Source organism: Pipistrellus kuhlii, unplaced genomic scaffold (assembly GCF_014108245.1).
Source record: "Pipistrellus kuhlii isolate mPipKuh1 unplaced genomic scaffold, mPipKuh1.p scaffold_m20_p_9, whole genome shotgun sequence".
NCBI classification, from domain to species: Eukaryota; Metazoa; Chordata; class Mammalia; order Chiroptera; family Vespertilionidae; genus Pipistrellus; species Pipistrellus kuhlii.
Window position 1 is genome coordinate 19785838 of NW_023425595.1, and position 21167 is coordinate 19807004.

Below are 21167 nucleotides of genomic sequence, written 5' to 3' on the forward strand. Positions count from 1 at the left end.
AAGGAAAAAGGAACAAAGGTCAGCTTGGACACATTGATACACGACAAACACATACCCCTAAGGACTATGTTACTAAGATGCTAGACAAATATTTGCAGAAGTAGCCACAACACCAATAGTTAAGAAATATACATGTTTTTCTCCTTTAAGGATATTACAGGGTTACTGTTTTTAACATATGGCTTTTTTTTTTTTTTACTCAGAATCGATTTCTGGCATTGGTTGGTGTTAGGAAATAATCTCATAGGTGGAAAACGCCCCACATTCTGCACAGCGAACCAATAATGTATTTTCTCGGAAACTTGGCTTTCTCCTCAGTTTTCAGGGAAACTCTCAAGTGGTAGTTTACGGCAACGCTATTCATTTTCCCTTTATTCAAATTTTTTTCTTCCAGCTGACTGTGCATTTTAACACAGCATGGAAACACCCCTCTGGTTGCATGCATCTCCCCGCCCTCAGCGTTCCAGCCAAGTCTGCAGGAAGGTAGGTGCACCAAGACAGGGGGTAGCTCAGACACTGGACACATCTGGCAAAGAGAGCTTTGAAGTGGAACTTAACTATAGAAATGGGTAAAACCACAGCTCCAAGGTAACTGTTCCAGCTAATTTCAGAACCTTTTGCCTTTAAGAAAAGTATATGTAAAACTTGGAAGTTGGAAGGAAAAGGGGGGGGAAAATCCAGCTGCTCTTACCATCAGAAAACAGGAAACAGAAACCAGGCCACACTATTCTAAATTCACCTTTTCTACAGGGATTCCCAAAATATTTTTAAGGAAACACCACTAGGGGTACACATTCTATGTGACCACATATCACATTTGAAAAGTTTCATCTACACATGTTCAGGATACAAGAACTTAATGAAGTTACAATTTCCCCAACCTCTGCAGACACTCAATTCATTCTCATCAGAGTGTGGTTATAAGTACTGTGAATTGGGAACTCTTAAGATTGAGTAATCTAAATGTAGTCTCAAACACTATATTTAATTGGCTCACTCACTACTTATCTAAACTGTATTTATCAGGAATTTCTGTAAATACTGTGACCTAAAAGCACAGTGAATATCATGGTTGTTTTCTAGTAAACTCTTCATTTCCTTGGTTTCTCTGTAACTACAATTGGAATTGACTGTGAGTGAAAAAGTTGAGAGTAAAAATTGAGAAGTTATCTGTCTTTTAAGAGTTTGTTTTTATATAGAGAAATTGTAGATAAACCAGGTTAAGTCTCATTGTCCCAGAGGCTGAGAGGCAAGGTATCTGCAGCTTATAGAAGGACATGTACAAAAGAAGAAACACTGGACCATGACATTGAACCATGGTGTTAAATGTCATGTAGAAACTGGAATGGAGCTCTACTATGAACGTACAAAATTAGGCACAAATTATAGGATGGCTTCTTGTGGAGGGATGAGGATATGACTAAAGAATTCACAAATTGGGGTGTGTTTTTTTAAAGACATCAGCGGGAAGGGAACCAACTCTTTGTTGAGGTTCTTGTGCAGAGTGAAGTGTCTGCGTCCTCGCACTCAAGACAGTTGTTCCACAAGAAGGAAACATCCCCAATTGTGAATCAAAATAGGAATTTAACCACCGTGATGGTGCCTAAACCCACTGGCCTTGTCTCGCTCTAAAGCATGTTCTGAACATAGCTGATACTCCAAGTGTACCATGCCCTGGTCTTTCTGTGTCCGAATGAAAGCTCTATACTGCTCAGCTCAGCCCTACAACACCCAAAAGTCTGAGTTAACGGTCCTGTGATTCTGCCATTCGGTAGATGCCTTACGGGCACCACGGATAACACACAATGTATATTTTTCTGTTGGCCAGATCGTACATTCCTCCTTGTGACATCACCAGAAAGCGCTCACCTAGCTGGTCCGCTCCTGTGGGGTAAAGCGCGTGCTCTTTGGACCAACCCTACTGCCAACAGACACCATGGACACAGGTGAACAGCACTTGAGGAGGTCCGTCTAGCTCTTCACTACAGCATGCGACACTAGGTCCTACGGAACCACTCTCATGCACAGATACGAACCAAGAAGTGGAGAGAAAGAAGCAGAAAAATGGGAAGGAACCTGGGGAAACCAGTAGGGGGAGGCAGAGAGGGAAAACAGGACCAAGTCTGGGCCATCTCATGCCATCAGACTAGCACTGGGTGCCCAGTTCCAAGTCCTTCACAGGCATCTTGAATCCCAGGGAGGAGGTTCCCAAGGGGTCGATCATGTTCTTGTAACGCTCCCCACGGTGCTTAGCTAAGAATGGGCCCCAGTCCGGCTGCGGCGAACACACCAGCTTTAGCCTCTGCAAAGAAGCCAAAGACACACAGGGTCACAGAAGTATTGCCCCTCCTTCCCCAAGGTACCAACCCACACCTCAAACTGTGCAGTCACATTTTCCAGGTGCCCCTTGATCCAAAAGTTCCCCCTCACCCCCAGAAGAAGCAGGTGGAAATCAATTAACCAAGCCATGGACTCATTAAAGAGGAGAAGTCGTTTGGCTCACTTGAAGTTATTTACATCACCCTGCAAGCAATATTACAATTGCTCAGGATTTGCCTTGCACAAGATTAATAGATGGAAAAGGACCCAGATTTTAATTACACGTTTTTTTCTCTCTCTCCAAATGAACAGAACCCGCATACTTCTCCCGACAGTGCCAAACGCAATTTGCAAAGGACACATGTGCTCTATTACTTTGCTCTTTAGTTCCAACAGTGGGTTGCTACATCAAAATAATTGGATTTTGTTTAGCATATTTCCCAAAAGTATATAAATGGCCGGGGAAAAAATATCCCGACCTCAAAGATACATTGCCAAGAGTGAGCAGAGATTTTAATTATCTGTTGACAAAAATATATGCTTCTGACTTGGTTCAGCAGGGTTGGGTGCTGGCAGGCAAGCTGCAAATAATGGGGTCTCTCTAGTCCTTCAACCGAACTTCTCACTGAAAACGTAATCTCACGGAAACGTATTTTAGAAAGAGGAAAGAAAACATATTTCTCCCTACATAAGGGGGAAACAATTATATGTTTATTAACTATTAAAGTGAAGCTGCCTCTTACAGCTGTTCATTTAATCTCTCCTTAATTATTCATTTGCAACCTCTGTGTCCCAAATCAACCATAGTAAATTTATATAGCCAACTCTTCAGTTCAGATAATTTCAGTCTGACACAAAATAGTAGCACTCCACCATGTTCTGTTCGGGGAGTGGGGGGGAAGAGAGTTCTGCATCAGTGGTGGGAGGTTCATCAGGGAACCAGCAAGCTTCCTGGGGGGGGGAGGGGTGTCTTAGTAATAACCTCAGGCAACAGCGAATACCATTTCCTGAGGACGGAAACCGGGGATCTGCCTGAGTAGGAAGACTCTGACCCCTCCCTTCACCCACTCTACCTCCTCCTTTAGTCCAGTGAAAACCAAGGCTCCTTCTCGGCACATGGACACCTGTTTACTCACAGGCTTTATTCCCTTCTGGCTTCTCCCCTCCGCAGCCTCCGCTCTCTCTTCTCAGCCTGGCCGACCCAGAGCAAAGCCTCGACAGCTACTTGGCACTGCCCTCTGTCTGCAGGTGTTTCTGCCTCTTGGTCTAACGCTAACTCCCTGGTCGGCAAACTGCTGCTCGTGAGCCACGTGCAGCTCTTTGGCCCCTTGAGTGTGGCTCTTCCACAACATACCACATCCTGCCTGGGCAAGTCTATTTTGAAGAGGTGGCTTTAGAAGAAGTTTAAGTTTTAAAAATTTGGCTCTCAAAAGAAATTGCAGTCGTTGTACTGTTGATATTTGGCTCTGCTGACTAATGAGTTTGCCGACCACTGGTCTAATCCAATGCCCCTCACCTGTGGGTATGAATTAGAATCACCTGGGGAGCTTGTTAAACTGTAGACTCCAGGGTCCCACTTCCCCAGGGCTCTGGGTCAGTGGAGCCACGCTGGAGTCTGATCTTCTGCATCTCCAACGAGCTGGTCCCCGGGCCAAACCCTGAGGAGCACAGGTCTGGTCCAAAATGCCAGGCCTCTGGATCTCCAAGACGGAGTCAGAGCTGCCCTATTCCCAGCACATCTGAGCAAGCAACTTGTCGTAAACAACAGGAGCCTGGTGGGCCACACTTTACTGGTGGCCCAACAAGTGGTGTCAGCCCCCTTCCCTTCCACTGGGGAGTGAGCGTGTGGGGATTTTTTTTATTTTTTTTATTTTTTTTTTTTGCATTGTAATTAAGAAGTAGGTCTAGCATGGGATTCACTGTCAAAGAAAGACAGGTCTCATCTCTGCCAGCCATGCTCTGGGCCGCTTGTTAGGATGGTAACACTTTAGCCAGCCTGGACCCTGGCCATTCCTAACCCAGGCACAACGGAAGGGCAGTGAGTGTTAATTTGATGGTAACAGATGCTTGGAGGGAGGAGCCTTGGACAGAGGGGGGCACTGGCAAGGGGGAATCTGGTGTGTGGTAAAAGCCAAGCACTGGGCTTTAAACCACGGTGAGAGGGCAGGAGGCACCTCCATCACTCATTCCCCTCAGCTGTCACTGCGCTGAGCGATAGCGTAACAACAGCTCCGCCTGCGGATTGGCTCAGCGCCTCCATTAGAGGAACAATACATAATAAAAACGGGTTTAATAGAAATGTTGGCAACTGTAATCACTTAATCTCCAAGTCTCCCTCTAGAATCGGTTTGCGAATCTCTTGTTTCTAATGCCCAGGGCTCTCAGGGCTTCTCCCCTGAGAGGGGGCGCCAGGGGAGAGCAGCGGACAGACTCACCTCAATAAACCGGCCAGGAGCCAGGTGCATTTTTATCACAAACATAATGGGGATCCAGATAACGGAACAGGCTAGCATCAGCCATCCGAGCACCATGGACCAGTTAGGGTAGCGATAAGAGCCGTAGGTCATGGGCTCCCACTGGTAAAAGCTGAAGCAGAGGATAAACTAGAAGGAAAAGAGAAACACAGGCATCAGGGTGGTGAGGTATCTGTTCATCCCACAGCCACATGTCAAACCCCTGCTCTGAGCTGGATGCTTATCTATCTATGAAGTCATTTTATACCCATAACAACCCTGAAAGGGAGGTGTCAGTAATCCATTTTCCAAATGAAGAAACTGAGTCTCAGAGAAGTGACAAGGACACACCTAGCTACTGATCCTGGCTTTGGCCTCTCGTAGGACTGGAGCATTGCACTGCAGGTGTGGGCACAGACAGGCTGAGAAGACAAGTCCTGAGGACATACATACAGCACAGTGGCTGGTGGGTTGAGGTGGGAGGGGCTGGGGGTGTTTTTAAGGGGTTGTCTATACTTCCTATGATGGGTCATCAGCTTCTGTTACAAGAAATAAACCTTTAAGGTTTGTATATTTTATTTTTTTAACAATTTTATATTTACAAGAGAGCAAGAGAAAGAGAAACATTAATTGGTTGCCTCCACAGGTGCCCTGAGCAGGGATCCAATACACAATTAAACCTGCAACCTGGGTATGTGTCCTGACCCAGAATCAAACCTGCCACCCTTTGGTGTATGGCAGTGTTTGCCAAAGTGTGGTATGCGTACACCCAGGGGCACGGGAAGAGTTTGGTGGGGGTATGCGTTGCACCAAAGTTTGGTGGGGATATGCACTGCACTGTGCTTAGCTGCACTTAATTCTACGTTCTCATGAGTACGAGGAGTACTCAGCGTTACAAAAATTATAGAAGGGGTACACATATGTCAAAAGTTTGGGAAACACTGGTCTATGTAATGATGCCCCAACCAAGTCACACTGGTAGGACTGTATTTTAATTTTTAAAACGTGAATTGAATCACTACTTCTTCTTATTGACGGGGCCATGCCTGCATCCGGGAGCTGGCTATAAAGCTGGCTGAGGCCCTGAGTGGTCCCCACGTGGTGCCTGAGCCAGAAGCCTGGCCCAGTGATGAGCTGTGGGCAGAGAATGGATGCACAGCCTCCCTTTTGACTGGCTCAAGGTGAAGGGGACTCGTCACTGAATGGTGGGCTGAGAGCCAGGAGATCAAGAGGCTAATCTCAGTTCTCCCACTAATGAACTGAGGGACCTGCTATTAAAACGGACATATTTCACACCCTGCCTGCAGCATGGGGGTTCTCTGGGAAAGATAGCCTGGTATTTACTCTAGAGTTCCCCGTTGTTTTAAGAGTGGTCCTGATCTCTTTTCTGCCCACTATCTCCTACCACTGCATGCTTCAACTGGCAATGCCAGGGAGAACCCTCTGCAGACTGGTTAGTGCTGCTGAATAGGAGCAAATGGAGACGTGTGCTGAAAAAGGAAGCACAAAAAAGACAGAACAGGGGCCCCAGCTGCTCTGGCCATGCCTCTGGGGACACTGCCCTGAGAAAAGCGTGTTATTCCCTGGATTCGTCCTGAATCAGCCTGGAGTCACATACATTATGGTGACTAAGTTCGTCCTTCCTCCCCACCTTTCTCCTATCTTAAGCAGTAACATAACAGTCCCAAAATGATTGGAGCAAATTATGTCAGGAAATAAAAACATATGGAAGTGTTTGGGGGATAGTGTGAATCTCTGCACAAATGTGAGGCATGTATATTATTGCTGCAAAGCCCTGGCTGCTAGGGCGAGCGAGTATTTCAATGCAATAATAACTCAATATATTTGTTTGAAGCAACATGAGCCTGAAGACAAGTACTGAAAAACACTGCTTTATGGAAAGAGATGCTGTACTCTAGGCCCCCTTTTAAACATTTGCCCCTAGAGTTATAAGCTTTATTAACCCATCTATTGGAAGTGCGGCCTAATGTATTTATGGTAAGTTGCTCCATTTCATTTACTATATAAACAGCAATACATCCACTTATGTGTGCACATAATTCAGTGGCGTGATCTGACTATGTATACAATGATTTCATGGGAAGTATTTATCGCCCTATAAATCCAGGAAGGCATGTATAAAAATGATCCATTTTATTTCAGGAGTTTTGAAGTAATTTAAACCCATAATCTTAGCTTGTCCCAGCACACCACAAGTATCCATTTTATAGAAGGGCAAAATGTAAGAAGTGTTAGGGTTGGTTCTTCGACACCCATTTCCAGTTGGACAAACATCATACCAAACGTATTAGCAACACACTCCCCTGGGTCCAATCAACTTTGATAAAACACTACCTAAGAGATGGTAATGTATTATAGCCACTGAGTCGGGCCTGCCCTGAGCTTTTCTGGTATCACCCCGAGTCGGCCAGCAGAGGGCCCGTGGTTGGTGATGATGATGGCATTGACCACTTCTGCTTGCCTGTCCTTCCCCAGAAGGGAACTCTGGTTCGGGATATTTTCTGGGACCTCTCCACAGGTCTCTGACAGGATTCTTATAGTGGAAATCAAGTAAAGCACAGCATAGTTAAGGGACTTTCTCAAAAAACATAGCAAGTTCCTAGAATTCCTTTTCCCTAACAGTCTGCTCACACACACACAAAAAGATGTTTTTAATCCCAAACTGGAATTAAAAATCTGAAAAGCACTGGGTGTTTAGAATTTACCAGTGTGGCCTAGACAGCACTGGATTCAATGCTTGGCTCTGCCACCTGAAAGCACGGGGGCCTTGGACAAGCACCTTCACCTCTCCATGCCTCAGTGCACCAGGTGCCACAGAGAAAGAATCACCCCTGAGCGGGGTGGTCAGGAACTTCAGAGATGGTGTTCGTGCAGTGCCTGCCTCTCATTGACCTCCACAGGTAGCATGCTGACTGTTAGGATGTTAGGTTTCCACAGAAAATAATCAAATTCTTTGACACTCTCCAACAGAGAGGAAAATGCCAGAGGCAGGAGAGTATTGCTTTTTCCTCCCACCAATTAGGTAAGTCCGAGTTCTTCATACACATTTCGGTCCTGAATTCAAGAGACTGGAAATTCTATCTTACTTCTTTTCAACTTGCATGCCCAAGTCTAGTGGGACTTTTCAGGCAGATAACAGCCTCTAAAATGTGAGTACAGATGGGGCCCCAGAATGCTACCTGTGTCCGTGCTTGCAAAGGGAGATAAATACTAAATATTTTTTCATTGTAAACTTCTGTCTTCTTGACAGGAAGTTGATGTGTTTTGATTAAAACTGTGACATTATTTTTAAAAAGGGAAAACATATTTTCTTTACTATTTTACTTCCATCCTGGCTTGTTTTCCTGAGAGAGGTTGGTACTTTGGAGTAAAAGAAGGGTCTTAATCTGGTTTCTACTGCCACCTGCTGGGTATAGGCGGAACTACAACTGGCTTCCTGCCACCTTGATGAAGACACCCACGTGCCTCAGGCTAGGGACGGGAAGGAGGAAATGCAAGGTCTCCATCAGTTACTGTGCTTGGAGAGTAGATGGAGGCAAAGCCTGCAGCCTATGGCTTGGTGAAAGAGGTGATGGGATGCGCACATAAGTCCCTTTGCAGATTTACTGATACATGAAGAGCTCTGATCTTTAAGATGAATGTCAGATGATCTTGAAATGTCATCACCACACTTGAGGAAGACAAAATAGTTCTCAGAGCAATAAAAAAAAACAACTGAGTGTCTGTACTGAGTAGTGGTTAGGAGTAAGCTTTTTGCAGCCAGACTGCCTGGATTCGCACCCAGACTGTTGCTGATTATTGGGTGTGCAATGCCAGGCAAGTCACAACATTTCTGGGCATCAGCTTCCTTGCCTGTAAAATGGAGAGGATTAAAATGCCTACCCCACAGAGCTGCCATGGGAGCGCTGAGGGGAAACATACAAAGCACCTTGAACAGAGCCTGGGCCTTAGCTGTGAGGACCGTGGCTGTTACCAGTACACGAGGCAGACTGCTACCATGGACATACTCCATAAGGATGCCCCAAACTGTGCATGAATCCAGCTCTGCACCCAGCTGGCCAAGCACCTTTAAGCAAGTTGTTCCCCTCTTTTCCTCATCTGAAAGGCAAGACAATTAATGCCCATCCCACCGGCTTCTCAGGCTCTTATGTCGGCATTGTCCTTGTTCAAGAACAAAGCACCACCTACAAGGTCCCATCTGTACCATCCAGCATGCAGTCCTTACGGTTAAGATGGTTGGAGTCACAAACGCCCAGCAGACTTTCCAGAAAATGTTTGGCTGGAATCCGATCATCATCTCTATGTCTTCGCAGAATCTCTGCAAGCCTGTGAACAGACAAGTGGAGGCGGAGCGTGAGGTGTGGTGGCAGGAAGCGCTAGAGCCCCTCCCTCAGGTGCCCTTGGCCAGAGACAGCCCCAGCCTAGTGTCAACATGACCCCTATTATGTAGGAAATTATCAGACAAATGACTCAGTGCCAGGATGATTAGGAAAAATGGACATTTAAGAAGATATTAAATACTTTCCATGGTAATATGCAAAAATGTCGTCCCACGCTGACTTGTCAAAGCTCAGGTCCTGCCCAAGTGTCTCGGCACTGTCATACCCTGGCATAGTCACCTGCGTAGCCTTATGTGCTTAGCAACAACTCTGGCCAAACCAACTAAGATCGTGGCCAATAAGCAGTGTATGATGAAAGCCTTGGGATTCAGGGTAAAAGCCCCTGTACATGGGTGGTTGTTTTTGTCCCCCACCCTCCCAAGGACACCTTCCACAAGTCAGTTTATCTTTGCTCTGTGTGAGAGGATAACGTCAGGCAAAGACCCATGTAAATCCCAGTGGCCATTGTCCACATTGCTGAAACTCAAGGGACTGTGGCTTCTTGATCACTGATCAACTAAAGCCACATGCAGAGGCGACCCTGGTCTCGTGGCCACACATAACCCCACACACTCTTGGTTTAGAAAGGTGTCTATAACACTCCTTGAAAGAAAAGGCAATTGAGAGATGTTTTCAAATCCAGCAAGTTCTTGCAAAATTGGTTTTTAAGGGGGGCAATTCGAGAATGAAGTGTTAACAGTGAATTTTTGCATATCTTATCATTCTTATGATTCTAGGGGCCTCATATATATATATATATATATATATATATATATATAGTGACATACTTATGCATTTCAGTTCTCTATGTTTTGAAACTTTATTTGCTATTTTTTATATCACTTCATATTATTATTGTTATTTTTTAAATTTCTTCCTCAGTACTCCTTTCATTTTTTTATTTTTTTCTTTCATTGATGCCATGTTCTTTGGAAGCTTGATAAGAGCAAGTTACAGGCCTTTTAGGATTCCTCCACATGAATAGTTCACTTTTTAAATAAGAATTATATGCCATGGGTGGGGGAGCATCAGGATTTTAGAGAAGCTTAGGTGGGCATGACCAAAAAAAGGTTGGGAACCACTGGGCTAGATCCTCTGGGCATACGGAAGGGGTGAGAACTAACGGAGTAGAAGTTAAAGCTGTTTCTTTATTAACTCTGCCCCACAGAGGTCCCAAGACAAGCTTGGAATAAAGTGCTGCTCTGTTGCACCTCTTAGGTAGCAGCAAGCAAGCCCTTTCGCTGTCTTACTAAATATGGAAACCTGTGTATCTACACTCAGCTCTACCACAGCAGCAGGCAGGATGGTTCCCTTACCGTACACATAGGAGATCCCCACGAGCTCAAAAATGGCAATGATGACGAGGGCATAGGAGGCAGCGTATGTGTCCACCAGCTGAAACATGTAAATCCCACCCTAGCAGGAAAGAGAAACAGTTGAGATCAATGGGCCTGGCTCAAGGCTCTGTCTCATTTCTAACAGGAGAGGAGAGTCAGGTGCAAACAGGAGTCAAAGGATCTCCCCTCCCTAAAGCTGATCCAGCATGCAAGCTGGAGGCCTTGCCATGTTGGCAAAGCAACACCACCCACCACCCACCCCCAGAGACTTGAAGCCCATCAACAGAAAAAGCACAGAAAGGGGCCTAACATCTTACTCTAAGAAGGTCAAGATCAGCATCTGAAGATGTGCATGTGACAGCAGTCGGGTCGGTTTGTTTTTGCTTTAAGCAATCGATGAACATTTCTACCCATACACCTGCATTTGGTTGACCTTCATATAACCTTGGGGCGCCTTCAGGCATTTCTCCTGCATCCCCCTGCATCGTGGCCTCACTCTGTAAGTCTCTCTACAATCCATGAGGCTGAAAGATCATCTCTTTCCAAGCCATCATTTTACAGATGAAAGAACTGAGGCCCGAAGTGGTGACCCACTCAAGGTTACACAGAGAGCAAAAGCAACACGTCCACTGAGTGAGCTAACACTCCGTGTCCAGAGGCCCTCGGACTAGAATGACCTCAAGCGGCTGTAGAGACACTTGTGTATGAGGAGTAAGCAACCGGACATTTCTCTGGTCAGTAAATTTGGGTTTTCTTAAAGTAGGACACACCTGCCTCATTGGCTCAGGAAGGCTACATCTCAATTATGGAAGATGTAACAAGTGCCATGAGTAGCCAAGGTGACATATTTCCCTCTGTGGTCAGAGTCCCCAATGGCTTGGGGGCCATATGCACAGCAACACCAGTGACTTAGCTACCATTATGAGATCTGAGCGCTAAGGGTGAAAGGACAGACAGCCACTGGGTCCCCACCCCCGTTACCTGAGTGATCATCGGGAAGCCCATGATGAAGAAGCAAATGCAGCAGCCCAGAGTGAAGACCGGCTTGTGGGTGCGCAGGTACTTGGGGAACTCGTCCGAGATGGAGGTCACTATGGTCTCGATGGTGGCAAACTGCAATGGTGCCAGGAAAAGGGCGTCTGAGATAGACCACGCCATCCCAAAGGCTCCAGAAAGCCCTCTGTGCTTCCCACAGGGAACATGGTACCTGTACTGGGTTTGGCTTTTAGGACTGCCTTCCCTTGAAGGCCCTGAAAGGCCGTGCTGGGCCCAGTCCACAAGGCCACGAGGGAATGCAAGCATGATGTGAGCTCTAGACATTACCTCCAGCCCCGCAGAGCCTGCATTCATACTCACCCGTCAGGGTAGCTGAAGCTGCACTTTGTATTCATGAGATGTAAATCCTCCTCCGGTTTACCTGCATTTGATCTTCTGCTTGAGGAAAAACCCTCTTTGCACCCACCTCCTAACCTCTGAGCGCCTGTCAGCATGATGGGTAGTAGCCTCAGACCCAGAGCAATTCCGCTAAAAGCGACTTGATATTATTCTCCCTTATCCTGCCCCTCAGAATTTGCTTTGGCAAAATGACACCAAAGTGGTAAAGGCGTTGGCTAAATCATGCGCAGAAAGTGGAGCGAGGAATAAAGGAAGAGAGGGCCACTCTCTGGCACCATCTCACGAGTCCCCCACAAATGCAAGGTTATCCTGAGTCCTGGACAGGTAATTCACCATCTCTTCACAGCTTGAGAGAAAAATGCCACTAAGCCCATCCCCCACTGCAGGCAGGATGCAGGACCCAGGAGAAGGGCGTCTTCGGAAGGACCCTGGGGCAGGGATGGAACGGGAGAGGGCTCACCATGGTGTCAAGTCCAAGAGTGAGGAGCATCAGGAAAAAGATGATGGCCCAGAACGGAGAGAGGGGCAGCCTGGTTAAGGCTTCCGGGTAAACCACAAATGCAATGCCTGGCCCTGGAAAGAACAAGACAAATGATTGCAGACAGGCCCCCTCTTCCTGGAAGCCCACTGTGCCTTCTCTCCATGGAAATCCTGAATTGTTACTTATTTACAGCTCCCATTGTTTTTTTTGTTTTTTGTTTTTTTTTTTTGCTTGTTTGGTTGGTTGGTTTTCTTTACTTATTTCTACCCATTTCCCCATTAGATCTTAAGCTCCTTGAGGGGAAGAACCAGGTGAATTATGGTTGACATACTATAATTCACAAGCCACATGCAGCTCTTTGGCCCCTTGAGTGTGGCTCTTCCACAAAATACCACGGCCTGGGTGAGTCTATTTTGAAGCAGTGGCATTAGAAGTTTAAGTTTAAAAAAATTAGCTCTTAAAAGAAATTTCAATCGTTGTACTGTTGATATTTGGCTCTGTGGACTAATGAGTTTGCCAACCACTGCCCTAGAACAGTGGTTCTCAACAAGAGGTGATTTTGCCCCGAGGGGGACATTTGGCAACAGCTGGAGACATTTTTTAATTTCACAATGGGGATGCTGGAAGATGATCACTGGCATTAGTGGGTTGAGGCCGGGGATGCTGTGAAGCATCCTTCACTTCATGGGGCAGTCCCCACAAGAAAGAATTATCCAGCCCAAATGCTAATAGGGCTGAGGTTGAGAGCCCTGTTCTAAAGGCTAAAACATACCCAGAATGGCTTCATTTCAGGAGAAGCCATTTACATAAAACATAAATCCATCTAACACAGTTTGGATCTTGCCCTACAAAGACTTGGGAATGATGGGGGTATGTCAGTCCACGGGGGAAAGAGGGTGGTGAAGCCCAGTGTAAGGGTTAAGAAAGTTTGGGTTCTAATGGTCAGGCAGATCTGGGTCCAAATACATACTCCATGACTTACCAGCTGTGCAACCCTAGACAAGTAATTCCATTTTTATTGAGCCTCAGTTTTGCCCATCTGGGCAATGGGAATAACAACAATACCTCACAGGGGAACCGATGAGAAAATGCAGGCAAAGCACAGAGACCAGTGCCTCACTTGCAGAATGTTAGCTTCCATTACCAGTGAACAATGAACTTGGAAATCAGCATTTCTGATTCAGGTTTTTCCAAGGATACCACAAGTGTTGGTGGAGGACTCTGAGCTGCCGTTTTCTCTGCCATCATAAAGCCCTGCCAGGGCTCCTATCTGCCTCACAGCCTGGCTGGGAGGATTACTCTGACCCAGGATGGCTAACGATCAGCAGCTGTGAATTTAAGCCTAACCAATGGACACCAACAACAGGGGGTGAGGGCATGACGGGGGGATTGGAGGGGTAATGGGGGAATAAAGACACATATGTAACACCGTAATCGATAGAGAAATTTTAGAAAAAGAAAACTCAATGATAATAGGCAGAGACAATGCCGAGGTAAAACACGTCTAAAAACTGGAAATCACAGCACCTGGAGTTTTTACAACTCGAGCCTAACAGCACTTTTAAACTGGTATTTATCGGGTTGTTTGTTCCAAACGATGCTGAGGGCATTGGGGTATTTAAAGCATAAGGCCCCGAAGGCCTCAGATACCCCGCTTTATGCGTTTATTGAACACACAGCTGAGCCAGCCTCGGAAGGCTCCCTGTGTGAACCATAAAGGAAAAGGCTGTATTACACTTTGGCTCCAAATAGGTCTCCAATGGCAAACACGGAGGAAGCAGCAGCGCTCGGCGACAGCTGGGCCCATAAAGTGGGCAAAGGGTCTCGGGATGGCCATGGTGGAGGACAGGGGCTGATGGCTGTGGCAAGATCCAGCCCCTGGGGATTACTGTTCTTTCAGGGTTAGAATGATTTCTTGTGCGGCCTTCTGCCTTCTCGGCAGCCTCCCTGTGGTACAAGGGAAGCATCATTTTCAGCAAACTCTGTTCCTCCAAGAGGAACTTTGTAAAGTTCAGGTTTTGTTTTCGTTTTGTTTTGTTTTTTTCTCAAAAGATGGATTGTATGAACCACAGTGGAGATTCCCCATATGAGATCCATTTGGGTTTTAGCAACACGTACCCCCAAATTCCTTTCCTGGGGCAGAAAAGAACTCAAATGTTGGTCACAATGAACACGATAATGTCACAAAAATAACAAAACACATCAGGTCTGCCAGGGAGTGGGGCAGGGAGGGTCCTCTGCTGAGAGGGAATGAGGACAGTGGGGGTGGCACAGGCACCCCTGAAGTCAGAGCCCTCTCCGCCTCTCTCGCCCTCCCGTATTCTCCAGGGAGCTGCAGGTTTTCCCCAGGGAGAGGCCTGGCTCAGCTCCGACCCAGGGCACTGCTGCAGAAACCGCCCACCTGCTTTCCAGGGAGAGAAAATTACCCCCTGAAGCAGGCCACCTCTTTAACTCTTTGAGGCCCGCAGTGCACCATCAGCGCCACGGAGGCACTAATTATTTTTTTTAATATATTTTTATTGATTTTTTACAGAGATGAAGGGAGAGAGATAGAGAGCCAAAAACATCGATGAGAGAGAAACACCGACCAGCTGCCTCTCACACACCCCCTACCGGGGATATGCCTGCAACCAACGTACATGCCCCTGACCTGACCGGAATCGAACTTGGGACCTTTCAGTCCACAGACCGACGCTCTACCACTGAGCCAAACTGGTTTCGGCACGGAAGCACTAATTACCCTTGGGGAGCCAGAAAAGACGGGCAGCCCACCAAGAAGGTGACACTTCCAGTTCTCTAGTGCTGGCACCTGAGCCACTGGCTGAGAACTGCAGTGAGCTCCTTGAAGAAAGGTAAGTGCACGGCGAAGCTGCTCTGGATTATGTAGGGCCATAGTTGGCAAACTGCGGCTCGTGAGCCACATGCAACTCTTTGGCCACTTGAGTGTGGCTCTTCCACAAAATACCATGGCCTGGGTGAGTCTATTTTGAAGAAGTGGTGTTAAAAGAAGTTTAAGTTTAAAAAATTTGGCTCTCAAAAGAAATTTCAATCGTTGTAATGTTGCTATTTGGCTCTGTGGACTAATGAGTTTGCCGACCACTGATCTAGGGCCACATATAGCCCCTGGCATGGCCCCACCCTGAGGCATCCCCTAAAGATCTGATGAGAGAATTGTCATAATGATAAGCAATAGCCACAATGAAGTCCCTTAATCCCAAAAACCTTAATCTCCAAACACCCAAATTCTTTGAAGAACAAGCCTGGGTGGAAATCAAGAGTTAAAAAAAAAATTTTTTTAAACACACTCACTCTCTCTACAAAATGCTGTGCTAGGAATATGAATTAAACAAGATAAAAATATAAGCTCTCTGCAAACTCAGAAGTGCCACACCAATGTTAGCCACGAACAGAGGATGGCTTGGGTGGAGAGTCAACGTTTATTCTACGTCCCTCCCACCACCAGCAGCCAACCTGTCCTCCCCCCACTGGGGAAAACTGCAGGTCTGTCCTGCTGACTAAGCAGAAAGCCCTGAGAGCACATGTAACCCAACAATCAGGAAAGTGCTTCGTCAGGAAAAGGCTGCTCTGAAGGCAATGCTCTTGTGAGGCGTTAGCACTCAGTCCTGGCGTCCTCTGCAAGGGACACATCCTGCAGCCACCTGTGTGCACCTCTGCCCCGCTGGCTTCCCTAATGACTCCTCGACCCACACCCATCAGGGGCAACAGGGGAAACTTACTTAGGCTGGAGCTGAGGTCAGAGGGAAAAGGAAAAATGGAGCAGAGGAGAGGGGAGCAAGGCAGCGGCTTTTATAGCGACCCCTCTGGCTAGAACCCAGCTAGCCCTGACCCTGTGTGAGCTTCTACTGGGGATATATCTCTGTCCCTCCGCAAAGGGGAACCCAGGTGCCCAACCCCTGTCCTGTTCCAGAGGCCAACTTCCTAGCAGAGCATAACTTAGGTCTCCTGAGGCGAGCTCGGAACCTGCCCTGCAACAGTGGCTGACAGCGACACTGTACCTTGGTCCGCCACGTTCTCAATGTTGACCTTGCGCTCATTAGCCATGAAGCCAATGACTGAGAAGATGACGAAGCCGGCAAAGATGCTCGTGGCACTGTTGGTGCAGGTGACAATTAGAGTGTCCCTGGAGAAGAGATGAGAGTTGGTGGTTAGGTGTGCCTGGTGGGCAGGAAGAGGCAAGGGGGAGGACACAACGTGTGAACACGTGTCTGTGTGTACATGCTATTTCCATACATGCATTTGCTGCAGGCTGGCCTTGTTTTCTTTATTCACAAGGACAGGTACAACCAGTCCTGACCACAGACTCCCTTGGGCTGAATTTATAAGCACCAAAGGCGCAAACAGATCTCCCCTAACTGCCCCGTCCTGGTGCCTCTGGCTCCACATGCTGCGAACTAACAGAGGCAAGTCTGTTCATCAGAGCAGAAATGGAGGGGGTGGGGCCTTTTGGGGACAGGAACCATGGATGAGAGAAGGCAGTGGAACCATAAAATGCCACCAAAGTATGGTGATAACTGGATTGGGGCACCCTGGCTAAAAAGGCAAGGGTGAGCAGAGGGAAGAGAGACTAGCGCCCTCTGCTGGCAACAGGCTGCAGTTTCCCAGCCTGCCCTGCCCAGCCATCCTAGACTCAAGATGGAGCCTCCCACTCTGGTTTTAAATGGAGACCATGGCCCTGCCTCCCTCACAGCTGTTGTGAGGACAGAAGGAGATGATTCCTGCACAGCCCAGAGGCCAGCACAGGCAACTGCTCAGTAAACAACCCTCCTTGTCCGGCCCCTTGTTCACAGATGAGGAAAGTGAAGCCCAGGGGGAAGTAATGGCTAATTAAGGGTAGGTCGGGATTTGAATCCAGACTCCCTGCCTCACTGCCCGTGTTCCTTCTGCCACACCACACTGCCTCATCTCTAACAAAGCACAGAGCAATGCTTCCCGCTGGGACAATGTTCAGACTGATTCTCGGTTACAAGCTAGTGAGCAGCAGTGGCCAAAGAAGTCCATACACCATAGTCTGACACCACAGTTATGGGCTGAACTACGTGCCCCTAAAACTCATATGTTGAATTCCTAACCCTGGGTTCCTTAGAATGTAACTGTATTTGGAGACAGGATCCTTAAACAAGCAATTAAGTTAAAAAGAAGTCATCAGGGTGGACCCTAGTCCAGTGTGACTGGTGTCCTTATAAGAGGAGGAGATTAGGACACAGATACACGCACAGGGGGAGGACCATGGGAAGACACAGGGAGAAAACAGACATCTAAAAACCAAGGGGAGAGGTCTCAGCCTTGTCAACATCTTGGTCTTGGACTGCCAGCCTCTAGAACTATGAGAAAATTCTGTGGTTGATGTCAGGCACTACTGGTATTTGCTATGGCAGCCACAGCAGACTAATTCCAAAGGCTCTCTCCAGCCACCTGTGCACACAGCATCAGCTCCAATCCCATTGCCCCGCCCCATGTCCCTGTCACTCATTCCCACTCATCTCCACCTCTAACTGTCCTTTGCCACCTGTAAAGATTTCCTCCTGCCTGCACTGTTGAAATTTGGCCCAGCCTAGATCTCACTCCTGTGAGGCCATCCCAGCCATCCTAGGCCACAGCTTAACTATAGCTGTTTCTTCTGGGTTCACAAAATATCCCATACTTTACTAAAACCTAGAGGCCCAGTACATGAAATTAGTGCACAGGGGAGGAGGGGTCCTTCAGTCCGGCCTGCACCCTCTTGCATTCCAGGACATCCCTCTCGCAATCTGGGACCATTGGCTCCTAACTACCCACCTGCATGCCTGCCTGATAGCCCCTAACCACCTCCCCTGCCTGCCTCATCACCCTTAGCCACTCACCTGCCTGCCTGCCTGCCTGATTGCCCCTAACCACTCGCCTGCTTGCCTGATCTTTTCTAACTGCTCACCTGCCTGCCTGATTGCCCGTAACCACTTCTGCCTCTGCCTCTGCCTCTGCCTCTGCCTCAGCCCCCGCAGCCACAGCTTCATCCAGAAGGATGTTCGAAAGATTATTCAGCTGTTGGGTCCAATTAGCATACTATGCTTTTATTATTATAGATAATAATAATAACTGCCATTTAGTGAACACCTACTATGTGCACAACATTGTTCTGAAAACTTTGCAAACATCATCTCTATTGCTCAACAAAATATAATTGAATTTTATAGATGAGACAGCAATGGTTCAGAGAAGTGGCATTCCTTGCCCACATCTTGGAGTTTTAGTAAATGGTGAAGAAATCTCAAATACAAGTCTGTCTGACTCCAAGATACATCCTTCTCTCCATCCTTCTTTCTTCCCTTCTTCCCCAACACCCTCCTTTTCTTCTTTTTCCTCTCCCTCCCTCATTCCTTTTCTCCCCTCTATTCTTCTTTCCTCCTCCTTTCTTCCTTCTTTATTTCCCCTTTTACAGCTCCCCAAGAAAAGGGCCTTATTTTTCTATTGCTTGTCATAACTTGTCTAACTTTCAATAAATATCATCTCCTGCAGGAACCGGTCAGGGTCTATCGGGGTCTTTGGGTTCCACGGCGTCCCTAACATCACACTATCCAAACGTCACTGTCCTTGACTCCCCTGAGGATCTTGCCTGGATCTTTAGGTTCCTGGGCCTGCCCACCTCCAGACATGCTGATGAATAGATCTTGGAGGGGGACTCAACATTTGCATTTTTTTTCAGCTTCACTGAAGTATAGGTGACAGATAAAAATTGTATTATATTAAAAGTGTACAATGTGATTATTAATATATATGTAGACATTGTCACAGGATCCCTATCATCGAGTTAATTAACACACGCATCACCAAGGTGCTCTTTTTTAATAGGGTCTCTAGAAAGACATCTGTAAAGGGACTGAATGACCAGACTTCACCAGTGACTCCCATACAGCTGGGCCCAGGGACTGGGCTGCTGACAGAACAACCATCACAGGACACGACTCCCTGCACACAGCCTACAGAGAGACTCTCCATCCCACATGCCAGGGTCAGCAGTGCAGTCGGAGTGCAGGCCACTGGAAGCCAGCAGCCAGGCCTGAGCAGGGTTCACCTGTGCCAGGGCAACTCTCTGGCTCTCCTCAGGTGCAGGGTGAGGGTGTGGCCTCAGTCCATTTTCTGTCCCCAGACCCTAAGGCCCCTCGCCAGCTGCCACTGGGACTCAAAAGGCTGCCACGTACCTGTAGCAGTTGTTGTGGAATTTGTTGTAAGAAGAGAGTGTGATCAGGCCTCCCCAGGCAGCAGACAAAGAGAAGAAAATCTGAGTGGCAGCATCTTTCCACACCTAGCAGGCAAAAGAGGAGAAGGTCACTGAGAGCAGCTGACCCAGGCCGGGGTGTCTGCTTGGCCCCTGGCTTCACCCCTGCCCCAGGCGAAGGCGGTCGGGCACGAGGTGACTTTGGCATTGATGCAATGAGAAATCTCATTGGTGCCAAATGCCAAAAAGGCCGTGAATTACCTGGCAGATTTCAGCTCCATTCTAACCAAAGGAGAGGAACTCAATAAACTACGCACATGTTCTATTTTCCATTACCTCCCATGGAAAACTATACCGAAGGGAGAGTCCCTTCTTTAGCTGTAATCACTCTAAAAAAGAAACCAATGTGCAACAGCAAGATATATGTCGGTGGATAAACAACATAAGCCTTTTAAAACTAACATTTCTACAGATTACAACTGCCATTAAAAACCTGAACTTCTGAGGCCCCTTTTGTAGCAAAGCTGTGTCTGCCACGGTGGAGGGGGGTTTATAAGCCACGAGCTTCTTGAACCTGGCTTGCATCGCCTCTTTGTTCTCTTGGTGATTTCTTTTAATTGTCCTCATAAAACTCCAGAAGGCCACTCAATAGTGTGAGCTGGAGATTTACATGATTCGTATGATGGACCTGCCATCATTTTTTGTAAATTAAATCCAGTTTTTAAAATTGTGCTTAAAATACGCAAAGAGAAAGTTCAAAGCTGTAGGTTTTTTTAAGGCAGCCACTTGTCCAGCTAAAGAACCACCTCCTCGCATCAAGGGGATATGCAGCTAGAAGAGGATGATCATAGCATTTAGTGTCCGGCCAAGGGTGTGAAAATCAAGTGTGATGTGGGACTTCCGGGGTTTCCGTACTTTTAAAGAGTGAGGGTCCTATCTCTGCCCCTTTCCTCGCCCTTCTGTGCTACCTGGAATGCTGCTGTGATGGCTGGAACTCTGGCAGCCACAGATGGTGAGGCAGGAAGATGGGAGCCTGGGCCCCTGGTGATACCTGGAGCTGCCCAGCCAATGCTTGACTGTCTACCACTGGGCTGCTTCAGTGCATGCAAGTGAAGTCAACTTTTACCTGGGCGTTTCTGTTATGTGCAAACTCACTCCTAGCTTCGTGCTCTTCACATATTCTGGAAAAGCACATATTTCTTTAAGGTGAGAAAACTCACTTCTTAATACACAGCACCCCTCATGTGGAGGTTTGTTCTGGGAATCTGTGCAGAATATGCAAAGAGTAAGTGCAAGTGTGTACGGCTATAGCCATGTGGCATGTGCTGCAAGTATTCAAATGCCTCTGGGCCCTTTAAAATAGAATTGCCTAAGTGCTATTATTTTCCAACCAGCAAAACTCCATCTATAATTAGTAACAGATAAGTGGTGTGAGGTGGCCCAAAGCTATTAAGGGGATTTCATTCTTCATTCCGGCCTCTGCTGCTACCACAAATGTAGGACAACCATTCCTGGAATCTGAGGACTCCCAGTTGCCCACTTCTCATTAAGGATTTCCTGAGTGTGTGC

At 47.2% G+C, this 21167-nt stretch overlaps 1 protein-coding gene across 1 annotated transcript in view; it reads right to left on the reverse strand.

Moving 5' to 3' along the window:
* Window positions 1-688: 688 nt before the first annotated feature.
* Window positions 689-21167, reverse strand: part of SLC6A5 (solute carrier family 6 member 5) — a 41560-nt gene continuing 21081 nt past the window's right edge. Inside the window, exons 8-15 of the mRNA XM_036427933.2 lie at window positions 19582-19685; window positions 16402-16526; window positions 12365-12477; window positions 11491-11622; window positions 10489-10588; window positions 9019-9119; window positions 4755-4922; window positions 689-2302 (exon numbers count right to left, since the gene is read on the reverse strand). Of these exons, the coding sequence (XP_036283826.2) occupies window positions 2147-2302; window positions 4755-4922; window positions 9019-9119; window positions 10489-10588; window positions 11491-11622; window positions 12365-12477; window positions 16402-16526; window positions 19582-19685 (999 nt within the window). The 3' untranslated portion in view covers window positions 689-2146. The remainder of the gene's footprint in view (window positions 2303-4754; window positions 4923-9018; window positions 9120-10488; window positions 10589-11490; window positions 11623-12364; window positions 12478-16401; window positions 16527-19581; window positions 19686-21167) is intronic.